Source organism: Beta vulgaris, chromosome 7, assembly GCF_026745355.1.
Source record: "Beta vulgaris subsp. vulgaris cultivar EL10 chromosome 7, EL10.2, whole genome shotgun sequence".
Taxonomy (NCBI): Eukaryota; Viridiplantae; Streptophyta; class Magnoliopsida; order Caryophyllales; family Amaranthaceae; genus Beta; species Beta vulgaris.
Window position 1 is genome coordinate 13,251,550 of NC_079208.1, and position 15,476 is coordinate 13,267,025.

Sequence of the window (15,476 nt, forward strand, 5' to 3'; positions counted from 1 at the left end):
AAATCGTTGCCTAAGAAAAGCGTTACTAATAATAACTATGACATCAGTTTTATAAAGTTATTGCCTAAGGCATCATAACTGTTGTTATAGAGTTGTAGCATTGCCACCTATTGGCAACACCACATAAACTGCTGCTATAGGTCTATGACAACATTTAATGGATCTTTGCCAACACATTTAACCTGTTGTTATAGTCCTACTTTGTAATAATATGCTTAAATATGTAATCATGTTTGCCTTGTATATACTAAACGGAAAATACAACAGTATCATACCTACTTTTTAGATTCCGCTGCTAATGTTTGATTAATTAACTTAATAATAAAGTATAAATTTCGAGGTGTTACAACTATAAAACTATAAACATATACACATCGAAGTATGATCACATGAAGATATACAAGTATACAATAACTTTATTGGTTTTCATAACATTGAAGAGTGAGTTGCCAGTTAACAAATTAAAATAATAATTTTAAGCCAAAATTGTCAACAACTACCTAATATATATCACTTTTCATAAACAACTACCTAATATAAACTTTTTCTTATACAACTACCTAAGTTAATAATTCCGTCAACGTATCACTACCAAAAACGTTAAGTTTTGAAAATTCCGTCACATGTGGCCCACCTTTCCTAATTTCCCACCTTTTACCCTTGTTTTTCCCTCCTAAAACTATCTAAGGCATTATAAAACCTCGAAAATCTGAGATTGTTGTCAACAGTGGGCGAAAATTCAAGATCCCCTTCCTTTATTCACTGAAGGATTATAATTTTCAGGTAAGTTTCCCTTCGTTCCTTTACCTTTTGATATTAGGGTTTATGGAATTGTGTTTGTGGTCAAAAATTGAATGTCATTGTTGATATAATTGGGGAATTGTACTGATTTGAAATTAGGGTTTTTATAAATTGGGGATTGTTAATTATGATAAATTTCTGTTTTTTTGGCTAATTATTTTTTAATTTGTTGGATTAAAGGAATGGGTAGCACATCAACAGGTTTGTCCAATAGAGTTCTTCCCAAAATTTGCAAATGTAAGATTGGTGTGGCAACTCTGACATCATGGACCAGCGATAATCCTGGGAGGAAATTTATAACTTGCAAGTTCTATGATCGCATTAGAAAAATCAGGCATGGCTGTGATGTGTGGGAGTGGGTTGATGAACATCAAGAGGAATGGCAAAGGGTGCTGATTAATCAACTGTTGTTGGAAAAGAAGCTGCTTGGTAGTGATGTTGAAGTACTGAAAGCTGAGGTTCATAAACTGGAACAACAAAGGATGAAGCTTGCTAAGGAGAATGAGAGATTGGTGAAGAAACTGAAGGCAGGTAGCAGGGAGAAGAGAGGAAGTGAGAGTGGAAGGATTAACATTTTCTATGGATTTGTTTGTTTTGTAATCTGTAATTTGCTATGGATTATGATGAAGAAGTTTGATGTAGCAAATTAGGTAGGATTAATCAACTGTTGTACTAGGCATTTTATCAACTGTTGTGAACTTGGAATGGTTAATCAACTGTAATGGTTTCTTTTTCTTCAATGAGAAGTACTAAGTAGTAGTTTGTGTGAAAAGATTTAATTGTGAATTTGCATTGTTGTGCACATTAGATTACTCAAAAAAAATCCAACAATACAATAGGATAAGAAGCTTTAATTGTTAATGCTAAAAATTGCTCTTAACATACATTACATTAAGTTGTGTTCTTAGTCCAACAGTAGCCAAAACAAATGGCACAAATAGCCAAAATAAATTGTTTCAGTAATCTTTGCAAATTACACTTGCCAAGCAGGCTTTTTAGCAGGCCCCTTTACAATTTTTTCTTTTTTTGGCTTCTTGACAGCTCCCTTTTTGGCAGAAACTTGTGAGGATTTTTCATCTTGTTCTTCTCTTTACTTGGCTGCTTCTTCACCCTCTGCTGTCCACCTTGTACTTGATTTGATCCTTGGCTGCTTTGTGTCCAAGGTGGGATGGACTGGGCTACTTGGGCCACCTTGATGTTTGGTTGAACTGGGCTACTTGGGCCACCATGATGTTCCATGCCCATGGGGTTACTAATGCATTCATTTCATAAACCTAACACAATAGCTAAACATATCAAACACAAACTGAAAAGTTCAAGTTTCTATAAAAACACATTCATAGGACAAGTATATTACCTTCCTTGTTACTCTGGCCTCCTTTCTACCCCTTTGAGCAACTGTCCAAGGATCCATGTTAAATGGTCTGCTCCCTTGGATTTTTCCTTTGGAGGAGCTGGAGGGTTGTTGCACTTGGTCCTGTAGTGGCCCAACTGACCACAATTACCACATTGGTTCTGCCTCTTAGGCCTCTTAACATAAGTGCTTTGCTTGTCTTGTTTTTCATCAGCTTCTTTTTTTCTTTTCTTAAGAGAAGGTCTGCCTGGCATCTTTCTGATTGGTGGAGGTAATGGATGAGGGAATTCAGTGGCTTCCCATTGATTCATTCCAGGCATAGGTTTTATATAAGGACCATATGCTTGCATATATTTCTCTCTCTAAAAAGGGATCCACATAGTCCTCTGGTTTCCCCCTAATTCTGAGTATGCAAGCATATGCATGTATGCAAGGAATCCCTGTCATATCCCACTTATTACATGAACAAGACCTATCTCTTAAGTTAACTACAAATCTATCATGCTGGTAATCAACTTCCCACTCCCCCACTCTGGAAGGCACCATCACACACTGCTTAGCTTCTTCTTTCACCCAACTGAAAACCTTATCAACAAAAGGCATAAACCTCCCAGTATAGGTTTGAACCCCATCCCATTTCTCTGTATTTCTTTTCATCACATACCTTCTTATCCATTCAAGGCATGGATGATTGGTTTATCCCTTGCTTCCTTGATTACTGAGTTAAAAGTCTCACAGAGGTTGTTAAGCAACAAATTTGACTTTGACCTAGTAAGGAAGGCATGTCTAGCCCAATATTTGGGAGGAATTGCAGCTAAGTAGTTATATGCATCTTGGGAGAGGAACTTGATAGCTGCCATCTCAGCTATGAAAGTAAACTAACAACAACCAACAACATTCAACCAACAGAAACTTAATCAATACAATTATCAAGAATAAATATACTATGAACTACATTTAACACATAAAGACTAACCCTTGAACTTGTCCTAACTGCTCTCCAAAATGACTCTTTGAATGCTGTACCAGAAAATTGAAGCTTGAAGTTTGCCCAAATGTGTCTTACACAAAATCTGACCTCAGCTTTTGGGCAAACTGTTTCAACAGCATCAATTAATCCCTTGCAACAATAATTTAGAAATAGGTCAGCAACATATACAAAGTACAACTTTTTTTTAAAATAAAGAAGTTTAATTGCTCACCTTTTGTCTGTCAGACATAACAGTCAAGCCCTCTCCATTGTGGAATCCTATGTCATTAATCAAAAGCTCCAAGAACCATCTCCAACTTTGCTTATCTTCAACCTCAACAACAGCCCATGCCACTGGGAATATGTTGTTATTGCCATCCTTAGCCACTGCTGCCAATATCATGCCAGGGTATGCTCCCTTGAGATGACATCCATCAATACCAATAAGAGGTCTGCAACCCTCTGTAAATCCTACCTTACAAGCCTCCATGCACACATACATTCTCTGAAATGTTGGAGGTGGATTTTGTGCTCCAGTCACTGATACAAGGGCTGATGATCCTGGGTTGTATTTCAGGATTGCACTAGCATAATCATACACCCTTTTGTACTGATCAGATGCATCACCATATATGCTTAGCTTAGCCCTAACCCTTGCAAACCAAGCTCTATGGTACCCAATTGTCACCCCTGTGTCAGTGAACACCTTATGTATGAATTTTTTTAGCCTTTCACCTTGGTCATCTCTGAAGTAATTTATATACTTCTCTGCCAACCACTCAGATGACACTTTACTATTTGCATCAACATGACCACAAGTATGCTCAAGGTCTAGAGTTTTTATTTGCATTGTCATCTCCCTTGGCAAACTCACTGCATACACCTTAAACTTACACTTACTTTCATCATCACACACACTTCACAATCTTCCCATGCTGCTTGTCCCATGGTCTACACTTATACTTGCAATGAGCTGTCAGTCTCTTAGATGAATTGTGAAGCAAATAGTAGTCATAAGTGTTCTCAATAGCATGAAACCTAAGTGCTTTTCTCAATACATACACATCCCTGAACTTCAGCCCCTTTGTCAAGTTGATTCTCTTCTTGAAGTCAACTTCTTGTTGAATGTAGGGTATGGATCCACTTCATCATCAGACCCTTGAAACTCCTCAGCTCATCAGAATCATACTCATGCTCCTCAATTAAGCTTATGTCACACTCTTCCTCAACAGTCTTACTCCCAAACACCTCTATCAACAGGCTCACCCTCCTTGGACTTATTAATTTCCAAAGCTGCTTGACTTCTTGTCTTAACACCACCCACTGCTGCTGCAACTTCCTTAGTTATATCCACCTAGTGCTGTTGTGAACACCTCCCCAACCTCCTCATCCTCTTCTTCAGGTTCAAAGTGGACATCTAAATCTGAGAACTCACTATCACTAGAGCCTTCCCCTTCCTCTTCTGATAAAGTGGTCTTTTTTGGTTTAGGTTTGACCACTTTTTTCTTTTTTGGACCTGACTTTTTCTCAGTTTTTCCTAAGGCCAATCTACCTTTAGTTGCAACTGTTTTCACTCTAGGTGTGCTTCTTTTTAGAGGGGAGGATGAACTTGGGGGAGTTAATGCTAAGGCAACAGTTGATGATGAGGGATTAGATGAATTTTTAGGTTTTGGAGAAGATGTTGAGATGATGGCAGAAGAACCAGTTGCAGCCTCAGGGAATCTTGGGGGTGATTTTGACTTACTGACCTTAGAATAAAATTGGGCTTTGGTTATAACCGAAGCCCCCTCATCATCAATAGTGGGGCTACTTGATTTAAGCCTAGTTGATCTTCTTATAGGGCTTAAACTACCTCGTTTGGCTCCTTCAACTGTTTTTTGGTTGAGTGGCTGGTTAGTTAGACTTAGTATTGATAGGTACTAGCTAGTACTTAACCTGCCTTCTAGTTGGAGCCCAACTACATATTTGCTCCTTGGTTTTGGCCCTTTCACCTTGGGCTCCTCCAAAACCCAAACAGTTACCCTATTCCATCTATCTGCACTATCAACCAGCAAATTAATTTCCCTCTCACCTGAATCTTCACTCTCCCATCACTCAATGTCTTTCCCTTTAGCATAAACCATATACTGAAATTGGCCAAATGTTGCCCTGCATAGTGCATTTGCTTCACTACAACTTCTCTTAAACTGTCAATGGTTATGGTTGAAGTCCAATAGTGAAGTTTCATTCCCTGAATTGGAATACTCTTAACCCCATTAATTTCCACAACCACATACTGAGTTTCCCCATTAATTTCTACAAATTTGCCCCCAAACCAGATATTCATATCAACATACAGTGGCGGTACCCTAAAAATTAAAAAGATTCACTCAATTTCAGCATCCCAAAATTCAGTACAAGAAAAAAAAATTAAAAAACCACATTTACACAGTCCACATTGCAATTACAAACCCTAGAATTATGTTAATTTAAACAGGGCCCATTAAACATCAAATTATCAAGCAAAAAGAAAACTAATTCAATATATTTTTGGGTTAATCATTGAACTAGGGTTTCTCAAATTTCAATGCAAATAAACAATTGCCACAAATTTTTACATCTTCAGTAAGAGTAAGAGAACAGTGAGATACCTTTCTAAACCTCCAGTTGTTGCTTTATTTGCAATTTGCCACTTCTTTTTTCCCATTTATTCTGCTCTTTGGACCACAAACGTACTTCTAAAACAAGACGATGCTGACAGAAGCAAAAAAGACAATGTGAAGCTTTTTCAGGAAGATGGTGATTGATGATGAAAGATGCAGAACAAGGTAGGTGAGAATTGAAGATGATGAGTGAGAAGAGTTAGAGGATGAATTACAGTTAGAGGTTGAATGCGAAAAGCCAAACGAAGGTAAACAAGGGTAAAAGGTGGGAAATTAGGAAAGGTGGGCCACATGTGACGGAATTTTCAAAACTTAACGTTTTTGGTAGTGATACGTTGACGGAATTATTAACTTAGGTAGTTGTATAAGAAAAAGTTTATATTAGGTAGTTCTTTATGAAAAGTGATATATATTAGGTAGTTGTTGACAATTTTGGCTAATTTTAACAAAGATTTAAATATGTCATTCTTTCAGACTATTAAATCTAAGTTTAATTTGAATTGAACCTAAACTATTGACCCAAATTGAAAACCACTTCACAAAATGATTATACATTGAAAACCACATCACAAATGATTATATTGAAGAACGTTTTTATATTTGGCGTTTATTCTTTAAATCATCTATACTAATATATTAAAAGTTGTTCCTAAAAAATTATATGTTACCATGAACCCTTCATTAACTAGAAACATGCGGCATGGCATATGCTTAACAAGGCGCATGACATATGCTTAACAAGGAATATGTACTACAAAATTTTATAAAGTAAGATTCGCACATGCAACCAATAAGTTGTAAAGTAAAAGTCTTACCATCTCAACCAACTATTAGATATGTTATTTACTCCACATGAACAAACTCATTTGGAATAAATATAAACTCAAAACATAAAAAGTATTATTCAAAATAAAACTCGGGCCATCGCCCGAGTTACACACTAGTTTGGATTTGAAAACCTTACAAGAAAAGTCTTGTAATGGATTTGGAAACCTTACACAAAACACTTGTAACAATCAACACTCTTACCACGGCTACCCCTTAACAATTGCCATTCACGGTCATTAATGATTTTGTTTAATGAACACAAGTAACATTTTCAACTTTTTTTTCACTTGCAACATCTAAACATGACACAAAAATCAAGAGAGGTGAGAGTAAAAGAAGAATCCATGTGCCTGCTAGAGAGAGATAAATGGAATAATTGTCAAAAATGACAATGTTGCAACTAATAAACAATATCCTCGTATGACAAGTAATATGCAATCTCTTTGAATGAGAGATGTTGCAAGTTGAAAGAGTGAAGTAATATGCAACCTTTAGTAAACAAGCCATAATTAACTTCTAAAACTTTTAAAAATAACTCATAAAGGGAGCCCTCTCTCTAGAAAACCTCATGCCTCTCCACCGCCCTGTCTCTACGTCCCTCCACCGCCTTCCTTCTTCATCCCTCCACCGTCCACCCCCTTAACTAACCCCTCCACCATCGTGTTAAGTCGCCTCCATAAGATCGGAGTGTTTCCATCCTATTGGAATTTTTATCAAACACCCGAGTATACCATGTGCATAGTACACCTAAGGCTATTTTTACTCATTTGGAGCTCCATCTTATTCTTTGATCGATAGGCGGACAACGACATTTCCGAGAAGCTTCGAGTTGTTCCTTGTAGGAACTAGATCTTGTTTTGATGCTTTTTTTTTATCCTCTCTCTTAGCTAGCTTCTTTGAGAAACTTATATGTACAACGTCCTTGTGAAGCTACATCTAGTTTTACTTTTACTTGTTTTAATTTATCTTATGTTTCTTCTTTTTCTTGAACTTTAGTTTCCTAGTGGTCTCTCCCTGAGATAATAGGGATTCCACTAGTCTCTCATCCATGTACCCCTTGAGGAAAAAATTGACCTAAAAGGGTATTTATATTAAGGCTATGTACAGTTCACCTTATTTTTGCTTATTTCAGATCTAATCAGATCAGATCAGATCAGATCAAATCAAATTAAATCAGAAAAAATGTGTTCATATCAGATCAGATCAGACCTGATCAGTTCAGATCAGATCATGCGTTATTTAAAAACTCATTATTACTATTAAATATCTTTCATTACATATTAGTAAAAATTATACTAATTGAATATTAATAAAATACTCATTGAGACGAATCAAACAAGACCCCACATGACTATATTTTTTCTTATATATTGAGAAAAATCTAAAAGATTCTCTCGAATTGTGAATAGTGTCAAGATTCTAAGTGAGAAAGATAAAAAAATACAAAGGAAATATTATTATTTACTAGTACATTTGCTCAAAAGGATTATTATTGTTGTTGTATTTATTAATTATTAATATTGGTAATTATTATTAATCTTGTTGTTACCATTATAAATGTCATTGTTATCATTATATATAAGTTATTTTGTTGTTATTAAATAATAGAAAATTAAAAACCACGTGTTAAGAACATAAGATTGACGCAAAAATAAGAAATATATATTATGATAGCTCAAATCCATGACAACGAAACTACTAAGTTCGGATTACATTTCAAAATAAGCTAAGTATGAGATACAAATTATAAATTTAGATTCGGTACACCTCTTCCTACCGAATTCCAAATCTCTCTAGCTATTTGAAGTTGCACGCTATTTATTTCTTTTATGTGCAAGTCATAGTTGTTTGTATATCTTATTTTATTCTATATGAAAAAAAACAGAGTTGAGTCTGCCGACTTCTCAAGTGTGAAATATTTTTTTTAAGGGAAAGTGTGAAACATTGTATAAGTGCTCTTATAAATTAATGACTTGAGTTATGCAATTATTTTTAGTAATAATAATTATTATTATGATTATACTTATTATTGTTGTTCTTATAATAATGATAGTAATAATTATTATTATTAATAATAAAAGTTGTGTAAAAGTTGTCATAGAAATAAAATGATAATAATTCTTTTTTTTTTAGGAAAATGATAATAATAGTAATACTATAAAGTAGATCTTATAATATATTGCATAATAATGAATTACAAAGTAATAATATAATAGTAATAATATATTTTATAAAAGATAAGATCTTGTAAATCAGATCAGTTCAGATTAGATCAGATCAGAAAAAATAAGTTCATATCATATCAGCTCAGAAAAAATAAGTTCAGATCAGATCAGAAAAAATAAGTTCAGATCAGATTAAATAAATTCAGATCAGAAAATTTCAGGTGAACTAAACATAGCCTAACATTTAACTTGTTATGACAAAATTTTGAACAAAATTTATATTATAAAATCTGTGTACAAATTTAAAATATGCATTTTGCCAATATACAGATCAATCACAAGATAAATAAGCAATACAATGACGCGGGAAATGCGATTTCCTTCATGAAATAAGTTAGCTCCTAAGGTTTTTCATACATGATTGATCAACAAAAATGAATTTTTTTTGTTTAAAGTAATTATATTCACAATTTTCGGTTAGTTAATTAAAACAATTTTTCAAAAATCCCCACGACTTGTACACGTAACTACCAACTTCAAAACGATATTTGAATAAATAAACACATAACATCTTTTTATAAAAAAAAACAGGAAATTTAAGACAATAGTCTTTGGTTGAAGTGGAGCAACCAGGAAGATTGTAACTTCTTCTTCGATGGCGTATCAAAGTCTGAATCTAGAAAATCGTCCCTCTTTTCTCTCTCTTTAAAATTTTTCTTTCATTCTCTTCTAATATAAGGAAGGTTGGAATAAGCCACTAGACACTGCATATATCCCTCACCACCCCACCCCACCTCTACATCCCTTCACCCCTGCATCCCTCTAGCAGCCCACCCCACCAGAAGCCCCCCTCCCCCGCCCAACCTCTGGCCCCCGCAGGTGGCAACCCCCCACCTACCCTCGACCCCCTCCTTTACCCCTTCTCTCCTGCCCTTCCCTTCCCCCTCTCCACTCCTTTCGACCCTGCCCCCTACCTCCTTCCCTCCAAGCCCCATCCTCGAGCCCCCACACTAGTAGAGAAAACCCTAGTCGATCCGGTCAAAATGGACTTAACTGATTCGAAAATAGACCGGGTCGGTTAGGATAGCTGCGGTTAAGAAAAGTTAATTGTTGCGGTTGTGCACATGATCGCATCAATTAACTTTGGTTTAAATTTTTTTAAAAAGTCACCGCACTCTGGACTCTTTAGAGTTGCAGGCTTGCATTGCATTGTGCGAACATAACTGCAATGCACTGCAATGCATTATGCAAACAGAAACGCAGTATCCGAAAGTAAAAAAAAAACATGTGAATTACAATAAAGAAATAGAAGTGGATCATACAAAACATATAAATTAAAGGGTCTTTTCACCAAGTATCCCTGTCGTTTTTCAAAATTCATGGGGTACCCCTGGTTGTAAAAAAAAGCATCAGGTACCCTAATTATTTTCACAAAATGCATGAAATGCCCTTAATGACTAACGGTGTCAAGTTTCTGTTAGTCATTAACCCTAATTTTCTATTTTAAACCCTAATCCTAACCTTAATTCTAACACCTACCCTCTAAACTTAACCTTAAACTCTAACCCTAAGCCTAACCTAACCACCAGTCCACCAACCCTCCCCCACCTTCTCACCACCCCAAGCATCCCTATCCTCCCACCACCCCAGTAGCCCCACCCTCCCACCACCGGTCCCCCATCGTCCCACCATCCTCGGCAGCCCCCTTCCCTTAACCCACCCAACAGCCGCCCTCCACTCACCCCATCCTACCACCACCCTCGACATCCCCCCTCCCCTAACCCACGCTACAGCCTCCCTCCACTCACCCCACCCTCCCACCACCCCCATACTCGCAACTCCCCCACCCTCCCCCACCCGCTGTCGAAACCCCCGACCCCCTGTAGTAATTGCAGTAGAATTTTGAGTGTCATGGAAGGTCGAAATTTTTTTTCCTTCCCATTTTTTTTCACCAGATTGTGAACTGGTACCCCTATCCCATGAACTGAAAAAACCATACACTCGAGCATAGATATAGAACGTAGAATTGACAATCGCACATTCATGATTATCAAGAGACTACATTCTGTAAAAAGGTTGAACCTAAAATTCCCAAAACAATAACAAGCAACACAATGCCAATTTAGTTTCAGCCTCAATGTGCAAACTTTATGCCTTCATCAACAAACTGAAAATAGTTTCAAATCATACACAACACCCAATCAATTCACCTTTCAAAATTACCTTTGAATCACCTAATATCTTACATGATTCAAAGTCTTTAATAGATAGTGATTTTGTTGAGGAAGATAATGAGCCCAACTGTTTGGTTATGGAGGGGGGATTCGACGGCTGTGGGTGGTGGGAGCTGCGGCTACGAGGGTGGTGGGAGGGTGGGGGACGGGGGTGGGAGGGTGGGGTTGAAGTGTTAGAGGGTTAGTGTTAGGGTTAGGGTTAGGTATAGATAGTTTAATTTGGGTTAGAGGAGTTAGAAGGATTAATTCACCCTAATGACTAACGGAAACTTGACACCGTTAGTTATTAAGGGCATTTCATGCATTTTGTGCAAATAATAAGGGTACCTGTTGCATTTTTTTAAAACCAGGGGTACCCCATGTATTTTGAAAAACCACAGGGTACCTGGGGAAAAATGTAAATTAAAAACAAAAATCAAAACAGAACAGCATATGTTATACAAAACACATGAACAAAAAAACGAAAATGAAACACAAATTACATAAATTAAGAAAATAAATTACATAAATTACAATAAACACACAAAATTACACAAAAAAGAAACATAAACCCTAAAATCGAAAAATTAAAATCGAAATAGATTACAAAGCCCAGATCTAAACGGAAATCAATCAAAAATTAAATCGAACGAAAATACAAGAAAACGAATATACAAATGAAAATAAAAAAGAAATCAAACGAAAAACCTAGAGAAATTAGACGAAAATCAATTGTTTCAATATAATTAAAAAGAAATAAATTTGACTTAGATCTGCGAATTACAAACGAAAATAAAATAACGAAAATTATTAACTTAAATCTAAAATTACAACGAGACTAAAATACGGAAAAAAAAATCAATAACTAAAAACGAAAAACCTCGAAATCTGGAACTAGTGGAGGGATGAAGATGAACGACGAGGGAGGAGAGGAGAAGTGTTGGCGAAATGAACGTAGAGGGGCTAAGAGAAGATCTACGAGGTGATGAATGACGAGGTGAAGATATGGCTTTGTTTGTCTTCGCTGATGAATGATGAGGTGAAGATCGACAAACAAACAAACAGTGCAAAAGAGGAGGTTGATTCGTCACTGAGGAGAGAGGGACTAATGGGTGATCGTTCGTGGTTGCTAGATTATGGGAGGGAGGAGAGGGGAATTAGGGTTTGTTGAAAGGCGTGTGAGGTGGAAGAAGATCAGAAGAGGAGTGAGGGGAACTGGGAAAGATAATGGGAGTGAGGAGTTAGGGTATGTCGGTTTGGGTATTTGAGAGGAGATAGCCCAGTCAGGGGAAAAGGGTGAAATGGGTCGCGAGCCCACGCTTATATAATATGGCGAGCAAAACTGATCTGGTTCCTCATGTGGACCGGATTAGTTTAATTTTTGATATTTTTCGCCCCAAAAATTGGCAATAACCGATCCGATTTTTGAGGAACCGAATCAGTTTTTTGTAACGGATCCGGTTTTAAAAAAACTGGATCAGTTAACTTGTGAGTTTTAAGATTTTATTCACTAGAGTCACAACACGTAAGCTAGACCCTCCGCAATCCCCCACGTGCAGCCCCACCCCATCTTCTTCCTCTTTCTCTGTTCCTTTTCCTCTGTTCTAAAATTTTGAATTTTTTCACACTTCTTCATGGAAGCGAAAGAAAATTTGATTCCTCCACGGTGGAACCGAAATTTTCTTCCATTTGACCTTGTTTTAGCCGAAAAACATGATGGTGGAAACGAAATATTGGTTGGGTTTATTAATATTTTTGATGTAGAAAAGAACTACAAAAAACCTATAGAAATATGGATAGTGTCTCGTAAATACGGATGGTAAATAGTAAACTCCTACTTAATAGGTTTAAGCCTTTGAGTGTTGAGATTAAAAAATGTAACCAATGTTAGGTATGAATTTTACTCATTTCAAACTTTATGCATTTAAATTATAAAAATAAAAAAAAAAAAAAAACTTTATGCATTAAACGAGAGTTTTCTATACCAAACAGCTCCTAAGAGAGTTATGATCAAGACGAAAATAATTAGGATAAAGAGCAAAACATATCCCATAAAAGTGGTTGTCCTATTCTTTTTGTTTGATTTGTTAAGAATAGACTAAGTTTTTCACTTTTTCCATGATGGAAAATACTTCCACATTCGTCTTAACACTTGCACATAATCCATTTTAGAATGTTTTACAATACTTACAACTAAAGGTGGCCATTAGGCGGGCCTAACCTAACCCAGTCAGGAACTGACCCACAAGAAAACTGGCCAGTTTAGCAGATGACCGGTCCTGAACCCACCCGAAATCGCATAATCAAAAGGGTTTTTGTGGGCCAAATTGATGAGTGAGGAACAGGCTCGACCCTGAACCAGACCGTGAACCGCACTCATCTCTGAACCTCACCGTGAACCGTACTCAACCCTAAATCAAACCGTCAAATCAGTTGAAAAAATGCAAAAAAATTCTTCATCCTTGGTGAAGTTAACAAAAATACTAGTATGGACGGTATTGACACTTATTTATTGTACATAGCAGAGCATATGTAGTTAAAATTTAAAAATCAAAATACATTTTCATTTACGCATAAAAATTGAACCGGTGGATCAAACCTGGATCGGGGCGAGTCCTTGACCGGGCACGAACCGATTCAGGTTTAAGAAAACCCCAACCCGAAAAAGACTGAAAAGGTCAGCTAACTAGTCCAATACAAGTTCATGCCTAGCTAAACTGGCTCGACCTACAAACCGATCTGGAACCAGCTTGTGGGCATGTCTACTTACAACATTTCTCTTTTTGGTAAAGTATTATAAAAAGAAATCATTTTACTATCTAAGCATATATAACATGTTTCATTCTCTCTCCTTCTCCCTTGATTCATGTGTCATCTACAAACATTATAAGTAATAAGAAAACATAGAAAGTATTATAGATTTGTTAGTTTTCACACCATCATCTATCATCCTCTCTTTTCCACCAAATACTAACACTACTAATCTCCTCTCCCCTAGGGGTGCAAGTTATTCAAACCGATCAAAACCGAATTAGTGATTTGTTTTTTTATAAATTGGTTTGGTTTGGATTAAAAAAAAATTCTAATTCAGTTTTTGGTTTGGTTCGGTTTTTATATTGAAAACCCAAAATAAAAAACCAAACTAAACCGAAGGACATATTTGATATACTGATATAGGCCTTTGATGCTTTAAGAAGACATTAGGGCGATTTTCAAACAACCCTGTGCACACTCTCACAGCCAAATCGTAAGGAGAGTCATTACTCCGTCAGCCGTTTCTCTCTCTCCTCCATTTCTCACTCTCTTCTATTACTCTCCCCTCCACTCCTCCCTCTCCTCTGTGTCTCTCTCTCCTACATTTATTCTTCTCCTCTATTTCTCTGTCTCTCACTCCTCTCAGCGGTGGTCACTTTGTCCACCTTGGTTGCTTAGAGTGCCTACGCCGGTACTGACGAGGCTCAACTTGCAGATTCTGAATCTATTTCTGGGGACACTTACAAGCAATCGAAGAATGTTTGCTCAACAACAGTCGCTTAAAGATCGAAGATCTAACAGATAATTATATATAAACATCCGTTTTTCATTATTATGTACAATTAATTTAGTTCTTGTAGTTATTTACAATGTTATAAATGTACAAATATTTCGTTATTTAAAAATATCAAGAGCTTACAACTATTATAAAGTTACAAAATATTTAATCTTTGTAAGAAGTTACAATTATGATAGCTAAAGTTACGATTTGTGTTCTCTATGATTTCGGTTTGATTTGATTTTGGAACAAAAACAAATTTAGGTTTGGTTTGGATCAGTCCCGGTTTTGATCTTCTAATCTCCGTTTGGTTTGGTTTAAGTTGAATTTCGATTTGGACTTGAAATGTTAAAACCAAATTTGTTTCGATTTGATTTGGTTTTGTCTTAAAATAGAATCGAAAACCGAACTTACAACCCTTCTAGCCCCATCCTCATCCCAACCCCTAAGGGTGCATTGTATTCATCTCAAAGAAAATAAGTTTTAGGTCTAATAAGTTCAAATAAGTTTCAATCATGTCTAATTAGCTCTCTTAAATTCCAATCAAGTCCAATAAATTTCGATTAGGTCCAATAAGTTATAATAAATTTAGTTTAGATAAGTTCATAGGTTTTTCAAGTGAAGAGAACACCCCTATATTAAAACTCGTCTCCTAGACATTTTCCTTACCCCCTTTGTCCCTGATAGAAAAGTTAGGAAGGAAAGAGGTAAACGAGGGCCTCTCCCTATTACACACACTAAATTTGACAACTTAGAGAACTATGATATTGATACATATTGACCATTGCATATGAGCATCGAAACAAAAACCAATTGAAGCATACAAAGAGCAATGATGCATAAAACTTTAAAGAACCAAAGTAGGAAATCATGGTGACACTGTATCTTATTCGAGAAGAGATGCAAGAAGCTCCAGTCATTGGAATATTGCAGAGTGGTTCTATCCGGAAGCACATTAAAAGATCATAAAC

The 15,476-nt window shown here is 36.3% G+C and overlaps 1 protein-coding gene across 1 annotated transcript; it reads right to left on the reverse strand.

Moving 5' to 3' along the window:
* Positions 1-2,823: 2,823 nt before the first annotated feature.
* Positions 2,824-4,182, reverse strand: LOC130589466 (uncharacterized). The gene is made up of 3 exons (XM_057390733.1): positions 3,358-4,182; positions 3,132-3,275; positions 2,824-3,033 (listed from the first exon to the last, which is right to left on the reverse strand). Exons 1-3 carry the CDS (start codon positions 3,979-3,981, stop codon positions 2,824-2,826), a joined length of 978 nt encoding a protein of 325 aa, XP_057246716.1. The 5' UTR covers positions 3,982-4,182.
* Positions 4,183-15,476: the final 11,294 nt, after the last annotated feature.